Raw genomic sequence first — 27,837 nt, forward strand, 5'->3', positions numbered from 1 at the left:
GTTGGAGCGACCGAACTTTGTTTACAGCACGCGGCCTTGTTTACAAACGGGAGAAACGATGCTTCCGCGGATTTCTATCTATACAAACACCCCGAAGAGACGGAGCTTCCGCGGATTTCTACGTTTCCAAACACCCAGGAGAGACGGAGCTTCCGCGGATTTCTATGTTTACAAATATTTCACACGTCTTTGTCTGAAACGTCGCCCTATTTTATTTTGGATTAAGGGCGCACGCACACAACAACAACAACCGCCATTCGCCACAAAGTGGCGTGACGTCACCACGACGCTTGTGCCAGGCTCTGTGCACGTTGAGGCCACGTGAAGTGTCGAACGCCCGCTGGCAGGAGGTCACGGGGCAGACCCAGGTGCCACGGGTCGACTGACTGAGATAAGTGGCTGATGCATCACCTATGCCCCCCCCCCCCCCACATGCACACACACATGCGCACATACATGCACGCACACTCACGCACACACATGCACGCACACATGCACACACACATGCACGCACACTCAGCAACGCACGCTCACGCACACACATGCCATTGAGGGCTGCGTGTCGAGTTGGTCTCCAGCTCAATGGAGTTGGTCTCCAACTCACTCGACCCAGAGCCGAGCAAAGATTCAACAAAACCTCCATCCGCTCCATTGGCTCTTGGCTCAAAAGCCAGAGCAACTTTCGTCTGACAGTGATGGAAATTCCAATAGCGGGTGAGGGAGAGGTGGGGGGGAGCGTGGGCGAGTCCATTCGTACAACCCGTAAAGTTGTACTCGTTTTATCGACCCCCCCCCCGGGTGGGAGGGGCGCGATGATGGGTTGAGTCATCTCCCGACCCCAACGAAGGCTGTGAACTTTTGACCTTTCAGTTGGGGACCTCTCCCTCTTCAGCAACGGAGATATCTCGCGGGGTACAATGCGTGTACTGTAATTGTATTGTGATTTGCATAGCATTGTGCATCGTATTGTTCTCTGTAGTATTATGTTTAGCATTTAATTCTATTGTATTACGTGCAGTATTGTACGGTATTGCATAGTGCTGCATTGTACTGTGCACTGGGTATTGTGTAGCGTTACGTGCTGTATGTTATTGTGTATAGTGCTGTGCAGTGCGTTGTAGGGGATTGTGCAGAGTATAGGATTACGTAAGGCATTCCGTCTCGCGTCAAGCCCGTGGCCACGTGGTCACACACACACCTGTGCTCGGGGGCGGGGCACACCGGCGGGGGAGGGGGCGGGGGGAATAGGGTGATGACGTCACACAGGTGAGCAATGCGGCTCACCTGGCCACTGTTGCGGGGACCCAGGACCAGGGACCCAGGGACTAAAGAGCCACGGTCAGTGACTTGGGACCCTGGGACCCGGGACTAGGGACCAGAGACCCAGAGACCCAGGACTATGGACCCAGGGAACCGGGACTAGGTGACCTAGCGGCTAGGGGACCCAGGGACTCAGGACTCGGGGACCCAGGGGCTAGGGGGCCCGGACCAGGGACCAGGAGGAGGAGACGCGGCTCCCGTGGAGACGAGGTGAGCCAAGTTCTGGTCAGGTGTTGCGAATTCTCTCTCGCTGTCTCACCCATCACTTGTCACTGATCACCAATCACCATTCACCCATCACTAGTCACTAATCACTAGTCACTAGTCACTAATCACCCATCACTAGTCACCAATCACTAATCACCCATCACTAGTCACCAATCACTAATCACCAATCACTAATCACCCATCACTAGTCACTAATCACTAATCACCAATCACTAATCACCAATCACTAATCACCCATCACTAGTCACTAGTCACTAATCACTAGTCACTAATCACCAATCACCAATCACCAATCACTAGTCACTAATCACCAGTCACTAATCACCAATCACCAATCACCAATCACTAGTCACTAATCACCAATCACCAATCACCAATCACTAGTCACTAGTCACTAATCACCAATCACTAGTCACTAATCACCAATCACCAATCACTAATCACCCACCACTAGTCACTAATCACTAATCACAAATCACTTATCACTAGTCACTAATCACCCATCACTTGTCACTAGTCACCAATCACCCATCACTAGTCACCAATCACCCATCACTAGTCACTAATCACCAATCACCCATCACTAATCACCAATCACCCATCACTAGTCACTAATCACTAATCACCCATCACTAATCACCCATCACTGATCACTAATCACCAATCACCAATCACTAATCACCCATCACCATTCACCCATCACTCATCACGCGCCGCGTGGTGGTGGTGGTGATGGTGGTGATGATGATGGTGATGATGGTGATGGTGGTGATGATGATGGTGATGATAATGATGGTGGTGGTGATGATGATGATGGTGGTGATGATGATGATGGTGGTGATGATGATGATGATGATGGTGGTGGTGATGATGATGGTGGTGATGATGGTGCTGATGATGATGGTGGTGATGATGATGATGATGGTGGTGATGATGATGGTGGTGGTGATGGTGGTGGTGATGGTGGTGATGATGATGATGGTGATGATGATGATGGTGCTGATGATGATGGTGGTAATGATGATGATGGTGGTGATGATGATGGTGGTGATGATGATGGTGGTGATGATGATGATGGTGGTGGTGGTGGTGATGATGATGATGGTGGTGGTGATGATGGTGGTGGTGGTGGTGATGATGATGGTGGTGGTGATGATGGTGATGATGATGATGGTGGTGGTGATGATGATGGTGGTGGTGATGATGGTGATGATGATGATGAGGGTTGATACCGAGCGGAGCGACTTGTTCACTGCAGAACGAATCCAACCGCGCACAGTGCTCTGCACCGCGCGCGTATGTGATTGTGTGTGTGTGATTGTGCGTGTGTGATTGTGCGTGTGATTGCGCGTGTGATTGATTGTGTGTGTGATTGTGTGTGTGATTGAGGGTGTGTGAGTGATTATGTGTGTGTGATTGTGTGTGTGATTGTGTGTGTGATTGAGGGTGTGTGAGTGATTATGTGTGTGTAATTGTGTGTGTGATTGTGTGTGTGTGATTGTGTATGTGTGATTGTGTGTGATTGTGTGTGTAAGATTGTGTGTGTGATTTTGTGTGTGTGATTGATTGTGTGTGTGTGATTTTGTGTGTGTGATTTTGTGTGTGTGATTTTGTGTGTGTGTGATTGTGTGTGTGTGATTGTGTGTGTGATTGTGTGTGTGATTGTGTGTGTGATTGTGTGTGTGATTGTGTGTGTGATTGTGTGTGTGATTGTGTGTGTGCGAGCGGTACCGGTTAGCGCTACGCTGCGCTACGAACCCGGCGACCCGAGTTCGCTTTCCGCTCTCGGGCCAACACCATCAGTGACTATTGTCTGAACCGGTTCTGGGCCTCCCCTAGGTCGACTCTGCATTAAATCAGTACCTGCTGCGGTGTGTAATAAACATCGCCACTGGGGAGACAAAGGCGGTCGGGCGTGGTGCTGGCCACCCACCCCCTCGTGTGCCGTGCCCGCCTTCAAAGGCGCTCGCTAACAGCACTTGCCGCAACAGCTTATAAAAGCGATACGTAGAATCTTTGTCTTTGTGTGATTGTGTGATTTTGTTTGTGTGATTGTGTTATTGTGTCTGTGTGATTGTGTGATTTTGTTTGTGTGATTTTTTTTGTGTGATTGTGTGATTGTGTTTGTGTGATTGTGTTTGTGTGATTGTGTTATTGTGATTGTGTGATTGTGTGATTTTGTTTGTGTGATTGTGTGATTTTATTTGTGTGATTGTGTGATTTTGTTTGTGTGATTGTTTGTGTGATTGTGTGATTTTGTTTGTGTGATTGTTTGTGTGATTGTGTGATTGTGTGTTGTGTGATTGTGTTTGTGTGATTGAAAGATCTGGACACATTCCCCATCAGTGGGAGTCCCTCCGGGAGGCAAGGCTACGTTGGCTGGGCCATGTCGCCAGTATGGCGACATGGTGTGTTTATGGTAGTGGTGGTTGTGGTGTGGTTATAGTAGTGGTGGTTGTGGTGTGGTTATAGTAGTCGTGATTGTGGTGTGGTTATGGTAGTGGTGGTTGTGGTGTGGTTATAGTAGTGGTGGTTGTGGTTATGGTAGTGGTGGTTGTGGTGTGGTTATAGTAGTCGTGATTGTGGTGTGGTTATAGTAGTGGTGGTTGTGGTTATAGCAGTGGTGCTTGTGGTGTGGTTATAGTAGTCGTGATTGTGGTGTGGTTATGGTAGTAGTGGTGTGGTTATAGTAGTGGTGGTTGTGGTTATAGTAGTGGTGGTTGTGGTGTGGTTATAGTAGTGGTGGTTGTGGTTTGGTTATAGTGGTGGTGGTTGTAGTGGTGGTGGTTGTAGTGGTGGTGGTGGTTGTAGTGGTTGTGGTGTTTGTCTCATTACAGTCCCCAGCAGCGACTGTTTGTCAACATAGAAATCCGCGGAAGCGCCGTCTCTCTTGGGTGTTTGTCAACATAGAAATCCGCGGAAGCGCCATCTCTCTTGGGTGTTTGGAAAGATAGAAATCCGCGGAAGCGTTATCCCTCCTGGGTTTTTTTTGTAAACAGAAATCCGCGGAAACGCCGTCTCTGCAGGCTTTTTGCAAACATGGAAATCTGCGGACGCGCCGACTCCGCAGGGTGTTTTCAGACGTGGAAATCCGCGGAAGCGCAGTTTTAGGGACGCTCTCTCCCGCTCTCTCTCTCCGTTAACTCTCCTTCTCTCTGAACGCTTCCCATCTCTTGTCTCGGCACTTGGATTGACACCGGTTGGGTGACTTCTCTCCACTCCCCATGCACCCCCAGCCCCCAGCCCCCAGCCCCCCCCCCCCCCCCTGCTCGTATCCCCGGAGGTGCGTGGGGTCCGGTTAGACGGGCCCGACCGGGTTCGAGTCCGGGTGTGGGTCACGCTGTGTACGAGCATCCCAGATCCACGCGCTCTCAACTTACCCGCGCTCACCACCACCACCTCTTCACCACCACCATCACCACCTCCTCCTCTTCACCATCACCTCTTCACCACCACCACCACCACCTCCTCTTTACCACCACCATCACCACCTCCTCCTCTTCACCATCACCTCTTCACCATTACCACCACCTCCTCCTCTCCACCACCTCCTCTTCATCACCACCACCACCACCTCCTCTTCACCACCACCATCACCACCTCCTCCTCTTCACCACCACCATCACCACCTCCTCTTCACCACCACCACCTCCTATTAACCATCACCACCACCACCTCCTCTTCACCACCACCACCTCCTCTTCACCCCCACCATCACCACCTCCTCCTCTTCACCACCACCTCCTCTTCACCACCACCACCACCACCACCTCCTCTTCACCATCACCACCACCACCTCCTCTTCACCATCACCACCACCTCCTCTTCACCACCACCTCCTCTTCACCATCACCACCTACTCTTCACCATCACCACCACCTCCTCTTCACCACCACCACCACCACCACCTCCTCTTCACCATCACCACCACCTCTTCACCATCACCACCACCTCTTCACCATCATCACCACCACCACCTCTTCACCACCACCTCATCTTCACCATCACCACCTCCTCCTCTTCACCATCCCGCTGACCTCCTTACCTGCGCTCACCTCATTCCTCCTCCTCACCCCGCTCACCTCACCACACCGTTCAGCTCATCCTCACCACCCAGCTCACCACATTCTCATCACCCAACTCATCACCTTCTCATCACCTTCTCATCACCCAGCTCACCACCCAGCTCACCACACCGCTCACCACCTTCTCACCACCCAGCTCACCTGATCGCTCCCCTCCCCTTCCAGGTGCGGGTGAGCCCCCCCCCCCATCCATCACCCCCCCCCCCCCGCACCATGCGGGCGCTACTGGGGGGCCAGGTGACGTTGGTGAGCGCCCTGATCTGCGCTCACTTCACACTCACCTCACTCTGCCCGACAGGTGAGCTCCATCTGCACCTCTAGCGCACACACCTGTACCAACACGCACACACCTGTACCAACTCACACACACCTGTACCAACACTCACACACCTGTACCATCTCACACACAACTGTTCCAACTCTCACACACCTGTACCAACTCACACACACACACGTGTACCAACACGCACACACCTGTACCAACACGCACACAACTCTACCAACTCACACACACCTGTACCAACTCACACACACCTGTACCAACTCACACACACCTGTACTAACTCACACACACCTGTACTAACTCACACACACCTGTACCAACACGCACACATGTGTACCAACTCACACACACCTGTACCAACACGCACACACCTGTACCAACTCACACACACCTGTACCAACTCGCACACAACTGTACCAACTCACACACACCTGTACCAACACGCACACATGTGTACCAACTCACACACACTCACCTGTACCAACTCACACACACCTGTACCAACTCACACACACTCACCTGTACCAACTCACACACACCTGTACCAACTCACACACACCTGTACCAACTCACACCAGTACCAACTCACACACATGTACCAACACGCACACACGTGTACCAACTCACACACACCTGTACTAACTCACACACACCTGTACTAACTCACACACACCCGTACCAACACGCACACGCCTGTACAAACTCACACACACCTGTACCAACACACACACCTGTACCAACTCACACACACCTGTACCAACACACACACGCCTGTACCAACACGCACACGCCTGTACCAACACGCACACGCCTGTACCAACACGCACACACCTGTACCAACTCTCACACACCTGTACCAACTCACACACACCTGTACCAACTCACACACACCTGTACCAACACACACACCTGTACCAACACACACACACACCTGTACCAACACGCACATACATGTACCAACACACACCTTTACCAACTCACACACACTTGTACCAACTCGCACACCTGTACCAACTCACACACACCTGTACCAACACGCACACACCTGTACCAACTCGCACACACCTGTACCAACACACACACACCTGTACCAACTCACACACACACCTGTACCAACACGCACACACCTGTACCAACTCGCACACACCTGTACTAACTCACAGACCTGTACCAACACGCACACACCTGTACCAACTCACACACACCTGTACCAACACGCACACACCTGTACCAACACGCACACACCTGTACCAACTCACACACACCTGTACCAACTCACATACACCTGTACCAACTCACACACACCTGTACCAACACGCGCACACACCTGTACCAACACACACGCACCTGTACCAACACGCACACAACTGTACCAACACGCACACAACTGTACCATCTCACACACACCTGTACCAACTCACATACACCTGTACCAACTTACACACTTGTACCAACACGCACACACCTGTACCAACACGCACACACCTGTACCAACTCGCACACAACTGTACCATCTCACACACACCTGTACCAACTCACACACACCTGTACCAACACACACACACCTGTACCAACTCACACACACACCTGTACCAACACGCACACACCTGTACCAACTCGCACACACCTGTACCAACACACACACCTGTACTAACTCACAGACCTGTACCAACACGCACACACCTGTACCAACTCACACACACCTGTACCAACACGCACACACCTGTACCAACACGCACACACCTGTACCAACACACACACCTGTACCATCTCACAAACACCTGTACCAACTCACACACACCTGTACCAACTCACATACACCTGTACCAACTTACACACTTGTACCAACACGCACACACCTGTACCAACACACACACACCTGTACCAACACGCACACAACTGTACCATCTCACACACACCTGTACCAACTCACACACACCTGTACCAACACGCACACAACTGTACCAACTCGCACACACCTGTACCAACTCTCACACACCTGTACCAACGCACATACACCTGTACCAATTTACACACACCTCTACCAACTCACACACACCTGTACCAACTCACACACCTCTACCAACACGCACACACCTGTACCAACTCGCACACCTGTACCAACACACACATACATGTACCAACACACACCTTTACCAACTCACACACACTTGTACCAACTCGCACACCTGTACCAACACGCACACACCTGTACCAACACTCACACACCTGTACCAACTCGCACTCCTGTACCAACACGCTCACACATGTACCAACTCACACACACATGTACCAACTAACACACACCTGTACCAACTTACACACTTGTACCAACACTCACACACCTGTACCAACTCACATACACCTGTACCAACACGCACACACCTGTACCAACTCACACAGACCTGTACCAACTCTCACACACCTGTACCAACACACACACCTGTTCCAACCCACACACACCTGTACCAACTCACACACACCTGTACCAACTCACACACACCTGTACCAACTCACACACAGACCTGTTTATCAACAACCGCCGTTGGCCATTAAGTGGCGGTGACATCACGGCGGCGCTTGTGCCAGGCTAGGTGCACCTTGAGGCCACGTGAAGTATCCAAGGCTCGCTGTCAGGGGGACACGGGACAGACCCAGGTGCCATGGGTTGACTGAACTGAGATGACTGGCAGATCCACCAGCTGTGCCCCCTACTGGGCCAACTCTCTCTGCGTTTTAGCCGCCCGGCGCTCTCTTCATTGTTGTGAGCGTCGCTTCTCCGCTGTTGCTGGAGGGCGACTGTCTTTCCCTGCCCTGTGGCGTCCTTCACGAGCCTCCTCCTTGACACAGCTGCTACCAATCATCGGTCAATTCTGCTCCATCTCCATATCCTACTGTACCACATCAGCTCCATCTCTTCTCTCGTCTGTGTTCCGTCGTCCGTTTAGTCCCCTCTATCCGGCCAAACAGAAGCTGCTTTGGCCATGCACTGGCTGGCCATGTGGGCTACATGAACCAGCCAACGCAGCAGACCTCACTGATGGAAATGTGTCCAGATCTTTCAAGGATCTGTGAGCTCCTCATACAATCCGGCCTGGTTAATCCCAGGATGGATCGTAGGCAGGCCAGTCTGTACGTGTTTGACCCAGCGCAAATGTTCCTTCAGAAGGCTCCACCTTTCGCAGGTAGAGAGAAGAGGGAGGGCATTATGATGGCTGTGGCCGAGAAGACCCAAAGCTATGTGTGGAGCGACAGACCAGGTAGTTTCCACACAGCATTATGCAGCTTATGAAAAGATAATGCCGCTCTAATGATTCGGAGTGAGACCTCTGCTGTCAGACCGGAGCTGGTCATAAGCACACTGCTCAGGTATGGGAACGCCTCCACTCTCTCAACAACTGCGCCCCCCTGTACATACATTCGCACATACACCACACACCACACACGTACACATCACACACACAGCAAAAAAAGACAAAGATCACCCGTGCAGCCTCAGGGCAAGTGCTGTTAGCGAGCACCTATGAAGACCGGCACGGCACACGAGGGGGTGGGTAGCCAGCACCACGCCCGGCCGCCTTTGTCTCCCCAGTGGCGATGTTTACACACCGCGCCAGGTACTTGTTTGAGGCCGAATCGACCTTGGGGAAGCCCGGGACCAGTTCAGATAATCGTCACCGGTGTTGGCCGTGAGCGGGAAGTGAATTCGGGTCGCCAGGTTCGTAGCGCAGCGTAGCGCCGACCAATACTACACTACCGCTCCCCACACACAGCTGTCACACACATACATCACACACAGCTGTCACACACATATACATCACACACACCTGTCACACACATATACATCACACACAGCTGACACACACATATACATCACACACAGCTGTTACACATATACATCACACAGCTGTCACACATATATACATCACACACAGCTGTCACACTCATATACATCACACAGCTGTTACACATATACATCACACACAGCTGTCACACACATATACATCACACATAGCTGTCACACATATACATCACACACAGCTGTCACACACATGTACATCACACACAGCTGTCACACACATATACATCACACACAGCTGTCACACACATATACATCACACACAGCTGTCACACACACATACATCACACACAGCTGTTACACACATATACATCACACACAGCTGTCACACATATACATCACACACAGCTGTCACACATATACATCACACACAGCTGTCACACATATACATCACACACAGCTGTCACACATATACATCACACATAGCTGTCTCACATATACATCACACACAGCTGTTACATACATATACATCACACACAGCTGACACACACATATACATCACACACAGCTGTCACACATAGACATCACACACAGCTGTCACACACATATACATCACACACAGCTGTCACACACATATACATCACACACAGCTGTCACATATATACATCACACACAGCTGTTACACATACATCACACACAGCTGTCACACATACATCACACACAGCTGTCACACACATATACATCACACACAGCTGTCACACACATATACATCACACACAGCTGTCACACACATATACATCACACACAGCTGTCACACATATACATCACACACAGCTGTTACACATATACATCACACACAGCTGTCACACACATATACATCACACACACCTGTCACACACATATACATCACACACACCTGTCACACACATATACATCACACACAGCTGTCACACACATGTACATCACACACAGCTGTCACACATATACATCACACACAGCTGTCACACATATACGTCACACACCGATACGTCATACACACATATACATCACACACAGCTGTCACACATATACATCACACACAGCTGTCACACACATATACATCACACACAGCTGAAACACACACATATACATCACACACAGCTGTCACACATATACATCACACACAGCTGTTACACATATACATCACACACAGCTGTCACACACATATACATCACACACACCTGTCACACACATATACATCACACACAGCTGTCACACATATACATCACACACAGCTGTTACACACATATACATCACACACAGCTGACACACACATATACATCACACACAGCTGTTACACATATACATCACACAGCTGTCACACATATATACATCACACACAGCTGTCACACTCATATACATCACACAGCTGTTACACATATACATCACACACAGCTGTCACACACATATACATCACACATAGCTGTCACACATATACATCACACACAGCTGTCACACATATACGTCACACACAGCTGTCACACATATACGTCACACACCGATACGTCACACACATACATCACACACAGCTGTTACACATATACATCACACACAGCTGTCACACACATATACATCACACACAGCTGTCACACACATATACATCACACACACCTGTCACACACACATACATCACACACAGCTGTCACACACATATACATCACACACACCTGTCACACACACATACATCACACACAGCTGTCACACACATGTACATCACACACCGATACGTCACACACATGTACGTCACACACAGTTGTCACACACATGTACATCACACACCGATACGTCACACATGTACGTCACACACACGCGCGAGAGTTTCCCAGTCCGCAAGTATCGCGTCTACGAAGTGAAATTGCGGCGCTAGTAAAACTTGTAAATCCACACAACAACAACATCGTCATCGTCGTCGTCACCACCATCAGCCATGGTCGATCCAGTGCCGGATGACGGCATCCCACCGAGCATCGGCACCTCTCGCGATCCCCGCGATGCATTTGTCCCTGCAGCCCATGCAGACTACACGGGGGACCTTTATCTTTGTCTCTGTCTCTAACCCCCCCACCCCCCAGGGGAAGGGTGGAGCGACCCCCCCGCGGCCTTGGCCACGGCGCCCCTGGGCGCAGCATGGGGGGGGGCGCTGGAGGTCACGTGGGGGCGCCCCCCCCGAGCCTCGCTGCCCATCACGTGGTACCAGGTGTGGGCACACGGAGACCACGTGGCCAGCGTCAACGCCACCGCGCCCGGGGTGAGCATCACATGACCACGGCACGTGGGGATCGCCACGTGGGCATGAGAGAAGCGTCACCTACACCACCACCTCCACCATCACCACCTCCACCATCACCACCATCACCTGCACCACCTCCACCATCACCACCATCACCTGCACCACCTCCACCATCACCTGCACCACCTCCACCATCACCTGCACCACCTCCACCATCACCACCTCCACCATCACCACCTCCACCATCACCACCTCCACCATCACCTGCACCACCTCCACCATCACCACCTCCACCATCACCTGCACCACCTCCACCATCACCACCTCCACCATCACCACCTCCACCATCACCTGCACTACCTCCACCATCACCACCTCCACCATCACCTGCACCACCTCCATCACCTGCACCACCTCCACCATTACCTGCACCACCTCCACCACCTCCACCATCACCTGCACCACCTCCACCATCACCTGCACCACCTCCACCATCACCTGCACCACCTCCACCATCACCTGCACCACCTCCACCATCACCTGCACCACCTCCACCATCACCACCTCCACCATCACCTGCACCACCTCCACCATCACCTGCACCACCTCCACCATCACCTGCACCACCTCCACCATCACCTGCACCACCATCACCTGCACCACCTCCACCATCACCACCTCCACCATCACCTGCACCACCATCACCTGCACCACCTCCACCATCACCTGCACCACCTCCACCATCACCACCTCCACCATCACCACCTCCACCATCACCACCTCCACCTGCACCACCTCCACCATCACCTGCACCACCTCCACCGTCACCACCTCCACCATCACCTGCACCACCTCCACCATCACCACCTCCACCATCACCACCTCCACCATCACCTGCACTACCTCCACCATCACCACCTCCACCATCACCTGCACCACCTCCATCACCTGCACCACCTCCACCATTACCTGCACCACCTCCACCACCTCCACCATCACCTGCACCACCTCCACCATCACCTGCACCACCTCCACCATCACCTGCACCACCTCCACCATCACCTGCACCACCTCCACCATCACCTGCACCACCTCCACCATCACCACCTCCACCATCACCTGCACCACCTCCACCATCACCTGCACCACCTCCACCATCACCTGCACCACCTCCACCATCACCTGCACCACCATCACCTGCACCACCTCCACCATCACCACCTCCACCATCACCTGCACCACCTCCACCATCACCTGCACCACCTCCACCATCACCTGCACCACCTCCACCATCACCACCTCCACCATCACCACCTCCACCTGCACCACCTCCACCATCACCTGCACCACCTCCACCATCACCACCTCCACCATCACCTGCACCACCTCCACCATCACCACCTCCACCATCACCACCTCCACCATCACCTGCACTACCTCCACCATCACCACCTCCACCATCACCTGCACCACCTCCATCACCTGCACCACCTCCACCATTACCTGCACCACCTCCACCACCTCCACCATCACCTGCACCACCTCCACCATCACCTGCACCACCTCCACCATCACCTGCACCACCTCCACCATCACCACCTCCACCATCACCTGCACCACCTCCACCATCACCTGCACCACCTCCACCATCACCTGCACCACCTCCACCATCACCTGCACCACCTCCACCATCACCTGCACCACCATCACCTGCACCACCTCCACCATCACCACCTCCACCATCACCTGCACCACCTCCACCATCACCTGCACCACCTCCACCATCACCTGCACCACCTCCACCATCACCACCTCCACCATCACCACCTCCACCATCACCACCTCCACCTGCACCACCTCCACCATCACCTGCACCACCTCCACCATCACCACCTCCACCATCACCTGCACCACCTCCACCATCACCACCTCCACCATCACCACCTCCACCATCACCTGCACTACCTCCACCATCACCACCTCCACCATCACCTGCACCACCTCCATCACCTGCACCACCTCCACCATTACCTGCACCACCTGCACCACCTCCACCATCACCTGCACCACCTCCACCATCACCTGCACCACCTCCACCATCACCTGCACCACCTCCACCATCACCTGCACCACCTCCACCATCACCACCTCCACCATCACCTGCACCACCTCCACCATCACCTGCACCACCTCCACCATCACCTGCACCACCTCCACCATCACCTGCACCACCTCCACCATCACCTGCACCACCATCACCTGCACCACCTCCACCATCACCACCTCCACCATCACCTGCACCACCTCCACCATCACCTGCACCACCTCCACCATCACCACCTCCACCATCACCACCTCCACCATCACCACCTCCACCTGCACCACCTCCACCATCACCTGCACCACCTCCACCATCACCACCTCCACCATCACCTGCACCACCTCCACCATCACCACCTCCACCATCACCACCTCCACCATCACCTGCACTACCTCCACCATCACCACCTCCACCATCACCTGCACCACCTCCATCACCTGCACCACCTCCACCATTACCTGCACCACCTCCACCACCTCCACCATCACCTGCACCACCTCCACCATCACCTGCACCACCTCCACCATCACCTGCACCACCTCCACCATCACCTGCACCACCTCCACCATCACCTGCACCACCTCCACCATCACCACCTCCACCATCACCTGCACCACCTCCACCATCACCTGCACCACCTCCACCATCACCACCTCCACCATCACCACCTCCACCATCACCACCTCCACCTGCACCACCTCCACCATCACCTGCACCACCTCCACCATCACCACCTCCACCATCACCTGTACCACCTCCACCATCTTCACCATCACCACCTCCACCATCAGAGCACCATCACCACCCCTACCACTGCCGCCATCATTCACCCCTTGCCCTCTCGGCTCCGCAGGATGGCTCTGGGTCAGAGCGGCTGAGAGTGGAGCTCAGCGGCCTGGAGCTCAACACCACATACTACATCGAGGTGTGCTCCACCCTGCGGGCGCCAACCTCCCGTCTAAACCTCCCTCTCCACCCTCCCCCCACTCAATCCTTCCCACTCCACTCTGCCCGCTCCACCCTCCCCCTCTACCCTCACATTCCACCCTCCCTCTCCACCCTCCCTGCTCCACCCTCATCCCTCTCCACCCTCCCGCTCCACCATCCCGCTCCACCCTCATCCCTCTCCACCCTCCCTGCTCCACCCTCATCCCTCTCCACCCTCCCGCTCCACCCTCCCGCTCCACCCTCATCCCTCTCCACTCTCCCTGCTCCACCCTCATCCCTCTCCACCCTCCCGCTCCACCATCCCGCTCCACCCTCATCCCTCTCCACTCTCCCTGCTCCACCCTCATCCCTCTCCACCCTCCCGCTCCACCATCCCGCTCCACCCTCATCCCTCTCCACCCTCCCGTTCCACCCTCCCGCTCCACCCTCATCCCTCTCCACTCTCCCTGCTCCACCCTCATCCCTCTCCACCCTCCCGCTCCACCCTCCCGCTCCACCCTCATCCCTCTCCACTCTCCCTGCTCCACCCTCATCCCTCTCCACCCTCCCGCTCCACCCTCATCCCTCTCCACCCTCCCGCTCCACCCTCCCGCTCCACCCTCATCCCTCTCCACCCTCCTGCTCCACCCTCATCCCTCTACCCTTCCCGCTCCACCCTCCCCGCTTATTTTTCGGACTTTGATACCGATAAAAAAATATCCCATCATACGACCGCTCACTCCAGGCCCAGGAGGTCGTGGGTGCGATCCCGACCCTGACGCCTGCTGCTGTATATTTGGAGTTTGTGGTGTCTCTCTGTCATCATCATCACGGTGGCTAGGAGATGTTATCTACCTCGCCTGGTGTACAGGAGGTCGTGGGTTCCATCCCGACCCTGACGCCTGCTGCTGAATATTTGGAGTTTGTGTGTCTCTCTCTCATCACCATCACGGTGGTTATGAGATGTTAACTACCTCGCGTGGTATGCAGGAGGTCGTGGGTTCGATCCCGACCCTGACGCCTGCTGCTGCTGTATATTTGGAGTGTGCGTGTGTCTCTCTCTCATCATCATCATCACGGTGGCTAGGAGATGTTAACTACCTCGCCTGGTGTACAGGAGGTCGTGGGTGCGATCACGACCCTGACACCTGCTGCTGTTTATTTGGAGTTTGTGTGTGTCTCTCTCTCCCCGCGTTCGCGTGGATTTTTTTCTCCGGGCCCTCCGGTTTTCCCCCCTCCACGTTTAGAATCGCGCATTGAGATTGTTCGGGTTAATTCGGTTGAGCGATCATTTGTGATAGCCAGGCAGAGTCTGAAAAATAAGTTAACGACCTCATTGGTCGGATGGTTGATGATTTGTTGTTGTGTTTGTTTGCGTTTGAGCGATTTGTTTATTTTTCTTGCACTTCGCACTCCCGTCGTGTTTGTTGTTGTCACGCGCCCGTGGCCCGACTGCACATGCGTGAAAAAGAGCTTCATAGCTCATCGGATTCTTCCGATGAGCTATGAGCGTGCACCCAGCCTGGCACAACCGCCGTGCTGACGTCACCGCCAATTAGTGGCGAATGGCGGCTCTTGTTGTTATGGAGAGCGGGTGGCGACTGTTGTTGTCGTTGTGGGGAGTGGTGGCGACTGTTGTTGTGGAGAGCGAATGGCGACTGTTGTTGTTGTTGTGGAGAGCGAATGGCGACTGTTGTTGTTGTTGTGGAGAGCGAATTGCGACTGTTGTTGTCGTTGTGGAGAGCGAATTGCGACTGTTGTTGTCGTTGTGGGGAGTGGTGGCGACTGTTGTTGTGGAGAGCGAATGGCGACTGTTGTTGTTGTTGTGGAGAGCGAATGGCGACTGTTGTTGTCGTGGGGAGCGAATGGCGACTGTTGTTGTCGTGGAGAGCGAATGGCGGCTCTTGTTGTTGTTGTTGTGGAGAGCGAATGGCGACTGTTGTTGTTGTCGTTGTGGAGAGCGAATGGCGACTGTTGTTGTTGTGGGGAGTGGTGGCGACTGTTGTTGTTGTCGTGGGGAGCGAATGGCGACTGTTGTTGTCGTGGAGGGCGAATGGCGGCTCTTGTTGTTGTTGTTGTGGAGAGCGAATGGCGACTGTTGTTGTTGTTGTGGAGAGCGAATGGCGACTGTTGTTGTTGTGGAGAGCGAATGGCGACTGTTGTTGTTGTTGTTGAGAGCGAGTGGCGACTGTTGTTGTTGTGGAGAGCGAATGGCGACTGTTGTTGTCGTTGTGGAGAGCGAATGGCGACTGTTGTTGTTGTCGTTGTGGAGAGCGAATGGCGACTGTTGTTGTTGTGGAGAGCGAATGGCGACTGTTGTTGTTGTGGAGAGCGAATGGCGACTGTTGTTGTTGTCGTTGTGGGGAGCGAATGGCGACTGTTGTTGTTGTGGAGAGCGAATGGCGACTGTTGTTGTTGTGGAGAGCGAATGGCGACTGTTGTTGTTGTTGTTGTCGTGGGGAGCGAATGGCGACTGTTGTTGTTGTTGTCGTGGGGAGCGAATGGCGACTGTTGTTGTCGTTGTGGGGAGCGAATGGCGACTGTTGTTGTTGTGGAGAGCGAATGGCGACTGTTGTTGTTGTTGTTGAGAGCGAGTGGCGACTGTTGTTGTTGTTGTCGTTGTGGGGAGCGAATGGCGACTGTTGTTGTTGTGGAGAGCGAATGGCGACTGTTGTTGTTGTGGAGAGCGAATGGCGACTGTTGTTGTTGTTGTCGTGGGGAGCGAATGGCGACTGTTGTTGTTGTGGAGAGCGAGTGGCGACTGTTGTTGTGGAGAGCGAGTGGCGACTGTTGTTGTTGTTGTCGTGGAGAGCGAGTGGCGACTGTTGTTGTTGTTGTGGAGAGCGAATGGCGACTGTTGTTGTTGTCGTTGTGGAGAGCGAATGGCGACTGTTGTTGTTGTGGAGAGCGAATGGCGACTGTTGTTGTTGTGGAGAGCGAATGGCGACTGTTGTTGAGAGCGAGTGGCGACTGTTGTTGTTGTCGTTGTGGGGAGCGAATGGCGACTGTTGTTGTTGTGGAGAGCGAATGGCGACTGTTGTTGTTGTGGAGAGCGAATGGCGACTGTTGTTGTTGTTGTCGTGGGGAGCGAATGGCGACTGTTGTTGTTGTTGTCGTGGGGAGCGAATGGCGACTGTTGTTGTCGTTGTGGGGAGCGAATGGCGACTGTTGTTGTTGTTGTGGAGAGCGAATGGCGACTGTTGTTGTTGTGGAGAGCGAATGGCGACTGTTGTTGTTGTTGAGAGCGAGTGGCGACTGTTGTTGTTGTTGTCGTTGTGGGGAGCGAATGGCGACTGTTGTTGTTGTGGAGAGCGAATGGCGACTGTTGTTGTTGTGGAGAGCGAATGGCGACTGTTGTTGTTGTGGAGAGCGAATGGCGACTGTTGTTGTTGTGGAGAGCGAATGGCGACTGTTGTTGTTGTTGTTGTCGTGGGGAGCGAATGGCGACTGTTGTTGTTGTGGAGAGCGAGTGGCGACTGTTGTTGTGGAGAGCGAGTGGCGACTGTTGTTGTTGTCGTGGAGAGCGAGTGGCGACTGTTGTTGTTGTTGTCGTGGAGAGCGAGTGGCGACTGTTGTTGTTGTGGAGAGCGAATGGCGACTGTTGTTGTTGTTGTCGTGGAGAGCGAATGGCGACTGTTGTTGTTGTTGTTGTGGAGAGCGAATGACGACTGTTGTTGTTGTTGTGGAGAGCGAGTGGCGACTGTTGTTGTTGTGGGGAGCGAATGGCGACTGTTGTTGTTGTGGAGAGCGAGTGGCGACTGTTGTTGTTGTGGGGAGCGAATGGCGACTGTTGTTGTTGTTGTGGGGAGCGAATGGCGACTGTTGTTGTCGTTGTGGAGAGCGAATGGCGACTGTTGTTGTCGTGGGGAGCGAATGGCGACTGTTGTTGTTGTGGAGAGCGAGTGGCGACTGTTGTTGTTGTTGTCGTGGAGAGCGAGTGGCGACTGTTGTTGTTGTTGTTGAGAGCGAGTGGCGACTGTTGTTGTTGTGGAGAGCGAATGGCGACTGTTGTTGTTGTCGTTGTGGAGAGCGAATGGCGACTGTTGTTGTCGTTGTGGAGAGCGAATGGCGACTGTTGTTGTTGTGGAGAGCGAATGGCGACTGTTGTTGTTGTTGTTGAGAGCGAGTGGCGACTGTTGTTGTTGTCGTTGTGGGGAGCGAATGGCGACTGTTGTTGTTGTGGAGAGCGAATGGCGACTGTTGTTGTTGTGGAGAGCGAATGGCGACTGTTGTTGTTGTTGTCGTGGGGAGCGAATGGCGACTGTTGTTGTTGTGGAGAGCGAGTGGCGACTGTTGTTGTGGAGAGCGAGTGGCGACTGTTGTTGTTGTTGTTGTCGTGGAGAGCGAGTGGCGACTGTTGTTGTTGTTGTGGAGAGCGAATGACGACTGTTGTTGTTGTTGTGGAGAGCGAATGACGACTGTTGTTGTTGTTGTGGAGAGCGAGTGGCGACTGTTGTTGTTGTGGAGAGCGAGTGGCGACTGTTGTTGTTGTTGTGGAGAGCGAATGGCGACTGTTGTTGTTGTCGTGGGGAGCGAATGGCGACTGTTGTTGTGGAGAGCGAGTGGCGACTGTTGTTGTTGTTGTCGTGGAGAGCGAGTGGCGACTGTTGTTGTTGTTGTAGAGAGCGAATGACGACTGTTGTTGTTGTTGTGGTGAGCGAATGACGACTGTTGTTGTTGTGGAGAGCGAGTGGCGACTGTTGTTGTTGTGGAGAGCGAGTGGCGACTGTTGTTGTTGTTGTGGAGAGCGAATGGCGACTGTTGTTGTTGTTGTCGTGGGGAGCGAATGGCGACTGTTGTTGTGGAGAGCGAGTGGCGACTGTTGTTGTTGTTGTTGTCGTGGAGAGCGAGTGGCGACTGTTGTTGTTGTTGTGGAGAGCGAATGACGACTGTTGTTGTTGTGGAGAGCGAATGGCGACTGTTGTTGTTGTTGTGGAGAGCGAATGGCGACTGTTGTTGTTGTTGTGGTGAGCGGTTGCGCAGCAGGTTAGCGACAATTACACTACGAAACTGGTGACCCGAGGTCAATTCCCGCGCATGACCAACAACAACTGTGAATAGTTGAACCTGTCTTGTGCCTCCCCTAGGTCGACTCGGCCTTAAATGAGTACCTGGTGTGGTGTGTAAACATGAGCCTTGGGGAGACAAAGGGGGCCGGGAGTGGTGTTGGCCACCCCCTCGTGATGACTTACCCGTCAAGTCGGTTTTGGCGATATATTTGTCTTTTTGTCCGTGCCAGGTTTTCCCGGTGTCCGTGTCCGGAGATTGTCTCTCCCAGGGTCCTGCAGCCTCGATCAACGTCACTCGTGAGTGACGTCACTCACTCACTCGTGATCACTCATGTACTCACCCACTCACCCACCTACTCACTCACTCGCCTACTTGCCCACCTATTCACCTACTCACCTACCCACTCACCCACTTACCCACCTACTCAGCCACTCGCCTACCTACTCACCTACCCACCTACCTACTCACCCGCTCACCCACGTACTCACCCACATACTCACCCACTCGCGTACCTACTCACCCACTCACCCACTCACCCATTCGCCCACCTACTCACCCACCTACTCACCCACTCGCCCACCTACTCACCCACTCGCCCACCTACTCACCCACCCGCCCACCTACTCGCCCACCTACTCACCCACCTACCCACCCACCCACCCACGTACTCACCCACTCACCCACCTACTCACCCACCTACTCACCCAATCACCCACCTACCTGCCCACTCACCCACCTACTGACCCACTCACCCACCTACTGACCCACTCACCAACCTATTCACCCACCTACTCACCCAATCACCCACCTACCCACCCACTCGCCCACCTACTCAACCACCTACTCACCCACTCGCCCACCTACTTACCCACCTACTCACCCACCTGCCCACCTAATCACCTACTCACCCACCTACTCACCCACTCGCCCACCTACTCACCCACCTACTCACCCACTCGCCCACCTACTCACCCACCTACTCACCCACCTACCCACCCACCCACGTACTCACCCACTCACCCACCTACTCACCCACCTACTCACCTAATCACCCACCTACCCACCCACTCGCCCACTCACCCACCTATTCAACCACTCTCCCACCTACTCACCCACTCGCCCACCTACCCACCCACCCACGTACTCACCCACTCACCCACCTACTCACCCACCTACTCACCCAATCACCCACCTACCCACCCACTCGCCCACCTACTCACCCACCTGCTCACCCACTCACCCACCTACTCACCCACTCGCCCACCTACTCACCCACTCACCCACCTAATCACCCACTCACCATCCTACTCACCTACTCGCCCACCTACTCACCCACTCGTCCACCTAATCACCCACTCGTCCACCTACTCACCCACTCACCCACTCACCCACTCATTCACTTGCTCGCCCACTCAATAATCCACCCATCCACTCGCCAACTCGGCCACTCGCTCAACCCAACTCGTGCACCCATTCAATCATCTACCTCCTCAGCCACGTATTCATCCAAACATCCACCCATGCACCCACTCGCCCACCCACCCTCTTATTCACCCATATACCTACTTATTCATCCACTCAATTACCCACTCACCCAATGATTTACCCTCTCAATCATCAACATACTCATCCACCCGCTCACCCGCCCACTCAATCATCCACGATGGTCACCGCCTGCCCAGGAACTGGCGTCTGCATTCGAGTGACGGCGTAAGGATTTGTTTGGGACCGGGATCTGGTCCCGGTGATCACAGGAGACAACACGGTTACTGACGATTGCCCCCGTGCTGACCGAGAGATCTGTCCCCCCCACGGTGCCGTCGGTGTCCAGCGAGGAAGCTGAAGGCGGCACCCCTCCCTCATCCTCGTGGCCCGCTGCACATGTGCGGCGCTCGAGACAAAATCCACTGCCGGATGAGAGGGCCGGCGAATGCCGTCGTTAGTCGTGGGGACTATTTATTTGTTATTCTTGGTTCTCTCGGTAAAGTCGCGTAGAAGGGAAACAATAAAATAATAAAAATATATAACAATAAAATTATCACGACGTTTCGACTGCTGTGAAAACCACAGCAAGAAAATTTTCTTGCTGTGGTTTGTCAAGAAAATTTTCTTTGCTGTGGTTTTCACACCTGATGATGATTGCTTGTGTTGCAGTCGAAACGTCGTGAGAATTTTATTGTTTTATATTTGTATTCTTTTATTGTTTCCCTTCTACGTGACTTTACCGAAAGAACCAAGAATATGAATCCCTGCAGTCACGAAAGCTTTAAATAAAAATTGATTATTTGTTGTGATTAAATAACTAATTGTTGTTGGGATAGCGCGTGTTCACCGGGGGAACGCTGCCGCTGTGTGATCCAAGTTGAATGATTTGCAGGGGATTGCTCGATAGCAGTTCCACTGTGCGTGCGTGTGGGGGGGTTTAGCTGTGAGAGGAAGCCAATGGAGAGGAGGGAGAGAGAAAGCACACGCACACACACGCACACACACGCACACACACACGCACGCACACACACACACGCACACACACACACGCACACACACACACACGCACACACACACACACGCACACACGCACGCACACACACACGCACACACACGCACGCACACACACACGTGCACACACACACGCGCACGCACGCACACAGATTCCAGAGAGAGCGAGAGGAGCGCCCCAGCTGGGAATCGAACCCAGGTTCTTGCCGTGAGGCGTGAAGCGTTGTCACTGCACCGCTGCCACCACCGCCCGATTGTCATCGATGACCTCCCCTCACCACCCCCCCCCCCCCTCTGCTGCACCCACAGTGGCGTCCTCCCGGCGCGTGGACTCAAGAGGACTCCTCAACTGCAACACCACGTGCCGTGAGTGACCCCATCACGTGGCGTGAGTGACCCCACCACGTGCCGTGAGTGACCCCACCACGTGCCGTGAGTGACCCCACCACGTGCCGTGAGTGACAGCCCCCACGTGGCGTGAGTGACCCCACCACGTGCCGTGTGTGACCCCATCACGTGGCGTGAGTGACCCCACCACGTGCCGTGAGTGACCCCACCACGTGCCGTGAGTGACCCCACCACGTGCCGTGAGTGACCCCACCACGTGCCGTGAGTGACCCCACCACGTGGCGTGAGTGACCCCACCACGTGCCGTGAGTGACCCCACCACGTGGCGTGAGTGACCCCACCACGTGCCGTGAGTGACCCCACCACGTGCCGTGAGTGACCCCACCACGTGGCGTGAGTGACCCCACCACGTGCCGTGAGTGACCCCACCACGTGGCGTGAGTGACCCCACCACGTGCCGTGAGTGACCCCACCACGCAGACACACGGCTGGGGTGTGGGGGTGGTGGGGGGGCACGACAGGGGGCAGGGAGTGAGGGGGTGGATGAGGGTGAGTGAATGTGTCAGTGGGTGAGTGAGATAGTGAATGTGTCAGTAGGTGAGTGAGATAGTGAATGTGTCAGTGAGTGAGTGAGATAGTGAATGTGTCAGTGAGTGAGTGAGATAGTGAATGTGTCAGTGGGTGAGTGAGATAGTGAATGCGTCAGTGGTTGAGTGAGATAATGAATGTGTCATTGGGTGAGTGAGATAGTGAATGAGTCAGTGTGTGAGTGAGATAGTGAATGTGTCAGTGGGTGAGTGAGATAGTGAATGTGTCGGTGGGTGAGTGAGATAGTAAATGTGTCAGTGGGTGAGTGAGATAGTGAATGTGTTAGTGGGTGAGTGAGATAGTGGATGTGTCAGTGGGTGAGTGAGATAGTGAATGTGTCAGTGGGTGAGTGAGATAGTGAATGTGTCAGTGGGTGAGTGAGATAGTGAATGTGTCAGTGGGTGAGTGAGATAGTGAATGTGTCAGTGGGTGAGTGAGATAGTGAATGTGCCAGTGGGTGAGTGAGATAGTGAATGTGTCAGTGGGTGAGTGAGATAGTGAATGTGTCGGTGGGTGAGTGAGATAGTGAATGTGTCAGTGGGTGAGTGAGATAGTGAATGTGTCAGTGGGTGAGTGAGATAGTGAATGTGTTAGTGGGTGAGTGAGGGAGTGAATGTGTTAGTGGGTGAGTGAGGGAGTGAACGTGTTAGTGGGTGAGTGATAATGTGAAGGTGAGTGACTGGGTGAGAGGGCGAGTGGTTGAGACAGTGAGTGTGTCAGTGGGTGACAGAGTGATGGGAGGAGCGGTGGCGCAGTGGTGAGCGCACTGTGCGACAAAGCCACCGACTCAAGTGCGATTCCCGCTCACGGCCAAATTGACAGCGAACATCTGAACTGGCCCTGGGCCTCCCCTAGATCGACTCTGCCTCAAACGAGTAACCACAACGAAGCCTTCGCACACGTGGTGTTGGCCAGCCGCCCCGCGCGGTTGCCTCGACCGGCCTTCCCTTGCCCCACCAGCCTGCGAAGGCTACACGCGGGGGGGGGGGGGCCTTTGTCTTTGATGAAGGGGCGAGGCCCCGAGGTGAGGTCACTCACCGCCCCCCCACCTCGCCCCGCAGTCTCGGAGGATGCCCGCACGGCGCTCATCGTGGTGCCGCTCGTCATCGGCGTCCCCACGGTGGTCCTGGTCGCCGTGGTGCTCTGGAAGGGCTGCTCGCGATGGGACCCGCCCGGCACCCGGGGCGACGACGCGCAGCTCAAGCACGCCCAGGGGCCACCCCGGACCCCGGCGAGGCCCGGCACCCTGGGGGGCGCCGCGTGCGAGCAGACGCGCGCCACGTGGACCCCGCCCGACAAGGCGGCCGGCTGATGGGTCGGGGCGCGGGGTCTGGTCGGGAGGGGTCGGAGGTTCCGAGGGTCCGAGGGTCGGAGGTTCCGAGGTTCCGAGGGTAGGGGTGCCACCTTTGGGGGGCGGGGGGGGGGGGTCAGAGGGAGGGTTCAAGTGGCGCTGCCCCGACGCAGGACAGGTGGGGACCCTGCGGCAGTGAAACCCCTCCGTGAGGGGTGAGGTTACCCCCTCGGTGTTGAGCCGTACCGTGGTGGACAGATTGGTCCTTGGAACCCTGGGGTTGGGCGGTGGGGGGCGGGGGGTGGTTCAGCGGTGAGACGGAGGTGACCCCCGCTATGCCAATTGAACTGAAGAACCTCCACGGACACCTCACTCGGGCCCGTTGGCAGCTCGCGAATGCTGCGCACTTGCAGCGGCCCGGCAATTCGTGGTCGCGCCGAGCGGGAGAGAGTGACTTTGTAGTGGAATTCAAAAGTCGTGTCTGCACGCAACGTGGTGGTGTAGTCCGGGGCGAGCCGTGGCTCTGGGGAATGAGACTGCTATGTGCTGGTCTCGCTCTCTCTCTCTCTCTGTCTCTTGAGTTATCCACGGGTTGAAACGGAACCAACTTGCAACGTGACTCGCCTGCACCATTCATGTGTAGACGCGCGTGTGTGTGTGTGTGTGATGAAGTTCTTTCACACCGTACGTAGCCAACCGTGCTAATCGGAGGTGCGGGGGAAGGACAACAAACAACACAAAAAGCATTCGACCACTCATTCACTCGTTCACCGATGCACTCATTCACTCACCAACCCACCCATGCACTCATTCACTCACCCGCCCATCTCACCCACTCACTCAATCATTCACTCGCCTTCTCACTCACCCATCCACCCATCTACCCAATCATTTACTTACTCACTGATCCACTCACCCACCATCTCATTCACCCACATATTAATTAATCCACTCATTCATCCGGTCTGCGAGTTCTCACCTGGTTAAACACAATTGACTTGACTCGGTCACCCACCCACTCAATCATCCACCAACCCACACACTCACCCACGCACTCACTCACTCATGCACTCACCCATCAACCCCACTCACCCACCTACTCACCCACCCACACACCCACCCACTCACCCGCCCACCCACCCACTCACCAACTCGCCCACCCACCCACTCACCAACTCGCCTACTCACCCACCCACACACTCACCCACTCACCTACTCACCCACACACCCACCCACCCACTCACCCGCCCACCCATCCATCCACTCACTCACCCGCCCACCCACTCGCCAACCCCACTCACACACTCACCTACTCGCCCACCCACACACTCACCCACCCACACACTCACCCACCCACTCGCCAACCCCACCCACCCACACACCCGCCCACCCACTCACACACCCGCCCACCCACTCACTCGCCTACCCACCCACTCACCCACCCATTCACTCGCCCACCCACCCACTCATTCACTCGCTCGCCCACCCACCCACCCACTCACTCGCCCGCCCACTCACCCACTCACTTGCCCACCCACCTACTCACTCGCCCGCCCACCCACCCACTCACTCGCTCGCCCGCCCACCCACCCACTCACTCGCCCATCCACCCACCCGCTCACTCGCCCAGCCACCCACCCGCTCACTTGCCCACCCACCCGCCCACTCGCCCACCCACCCGCCCACCCACTCACTCGCCCGCCCACCCACTCACTCGCCCACCCACACACCCACCCACTCACTCGCCCACCCACACACCCACCCACTCACTCGCCCACCCACACACCCACCCACTCACTCGCCCACCCACACACCCACCCACTCACTCGCCCACCCACTCACTCGCCCACCCACCCACTCGCCCACGCACACACCCACACACACACACCTACCCACTCGCCAACCCCACTCACCCACCCACTCATTCACTCTGCCCTGCCCTCTTGAGCTCTCACCGGGCCACAACACGACCGCACCAGGGACGCGCGCGCCAGCACCGCCACCCGGTGGCTGCGCTTTTGGATAGAGATTTTAAACAAAAAACCTTCTTACCCCCCCCACGCCTCCTCCCCTCAGCCCAAAGACTCCCCCCCCTCACCCCGTGTAGCGTTAACAGACTGTAGGGGCAAGTGCTGTCAGCGAGTAGCAGCACTTGTGAAGGCCGGGACGGCGCACGAGGGGGTGGGTGGCCAGCACCACGCCCGGGCGCCTTTGTCTCCCCAGCGGCGATGTTGACACGCCGCACCGGGCACTCATTTGAGGCTGAGTCGACCTAGGGGACGGAGGCCCAGGGACCGTCATCACCGGCGTTGGCCGTGAGTGGGAGTTGAACTCGGGACGCCGGGTTCGCAGCGCAGTGCGCTAACCGCTGCGCCACCGCTCTCCACTCTGAACCTGCCCCTCCGGCAAACCGGACGAGGGACTGTTCACCATTAGGCAGATGAATGTTGACTTTCTTTCGCACCGTACGTAGCCAATCGTGCTAATTGGAGGTGTGGGGGGAGGGGCGAAGGACGACAAACTAAACACAAAAAAATATTTCAAAATGAGTTTCTTTAATGTGGATGATTTAAAAGGGTATATAGCTCCAGTGGTTTCCTGTCACGGGAAGAGCGTTCCAGACGGCCGCAGAAGCGAATGATGTTTATTACGTCGCTGTTAACGATGGTCACGTTTACAGCGACGTTAACAATGGTAATGTTAATGATGGGCGTCATCATCATCCATCATTGTCAGCCATGGTCTATCCACTGCTGGATGAACGCCTCCCCACCGCGTCCGTGATGCCACCGTCCGTGATTTTACTCAATTTTCATCGCTCCATCTCCGCGGGGCGAGGGTGGTGGGTGCTCGTCCTTCGGAACGCGATCTCTGCTGCCCCTCCCCCCCCCCAAGTCTCGCTCATCGTCACATCCCGCGTCTGTGTCCACGCCGTATCCTGCCCAGTGATTGGTGGCGCTGCTGGTGGTGGCGGTGGCAGTGGTAACGTGGAGCTGTGGTTGGCGGTCATGATCGCTTGTGTCGGGCTGGATTAAATAAATATATTATATCGTGGTAATCGGTGGCGTTACAGGTGGTGTGCGTCAAGGTGT

At 54.9% G+C, this 27,837-nt stretch overlaps 1 protein-coding gene across 1 annotated transcript; it reads left to right on the forward strand.

Moving 5' to 3' along the window:
• The first annotated feature begins 1,267 nt into the window (after nucleotides 1–1,267).
• LOC116950537 (uncharacterized) lies at nucleotides 1,268–27,803 on the forward strand. The gene is made up of 7 exons (XM_032968395.2): nucleotides 1,268–1,530; nucleotides 5,799–5,931; nucleotides 11,827–12,002; nucleotides 14,939–15,010; nucleotides 20,252–20,318; nucleotides 22,828–22,884; nucleotides 24,516–27,803. The coding sequence occupies exons 2-7, from the start codon at nucleotides 5,847–5,849 to the stop codon at nucleotides 24,764–24,766; spliced, it is 708 nt and encodes a 235-aa protein (XP_032824286.1). The 5' UTR covers nucleotides 1,268–1,530; nucleotides 5,799–5,846; the 3' UTR covers nucleotides 24,767–27,803.
• Nucleotides 27,804–27,837: the final 34 nt, after the last annotated feature.

This window comes from Petromyzon marinus, chromosome 39 (genome assembly GCF_048934315.1).
Source record: "Petromyzon marinus isolate PM22_M1 ecotype Great Lakes invasive population chromosome 39, UKy_Petmar_22M1.pri1.0, whole genome shotgun sequence".
NCBI lineage: Eukaryota > Metazoa > Chordata > Hyperoartia > Petromyzontiformes > Petromyzontidae > Petromyzon > Petromyzon marinus.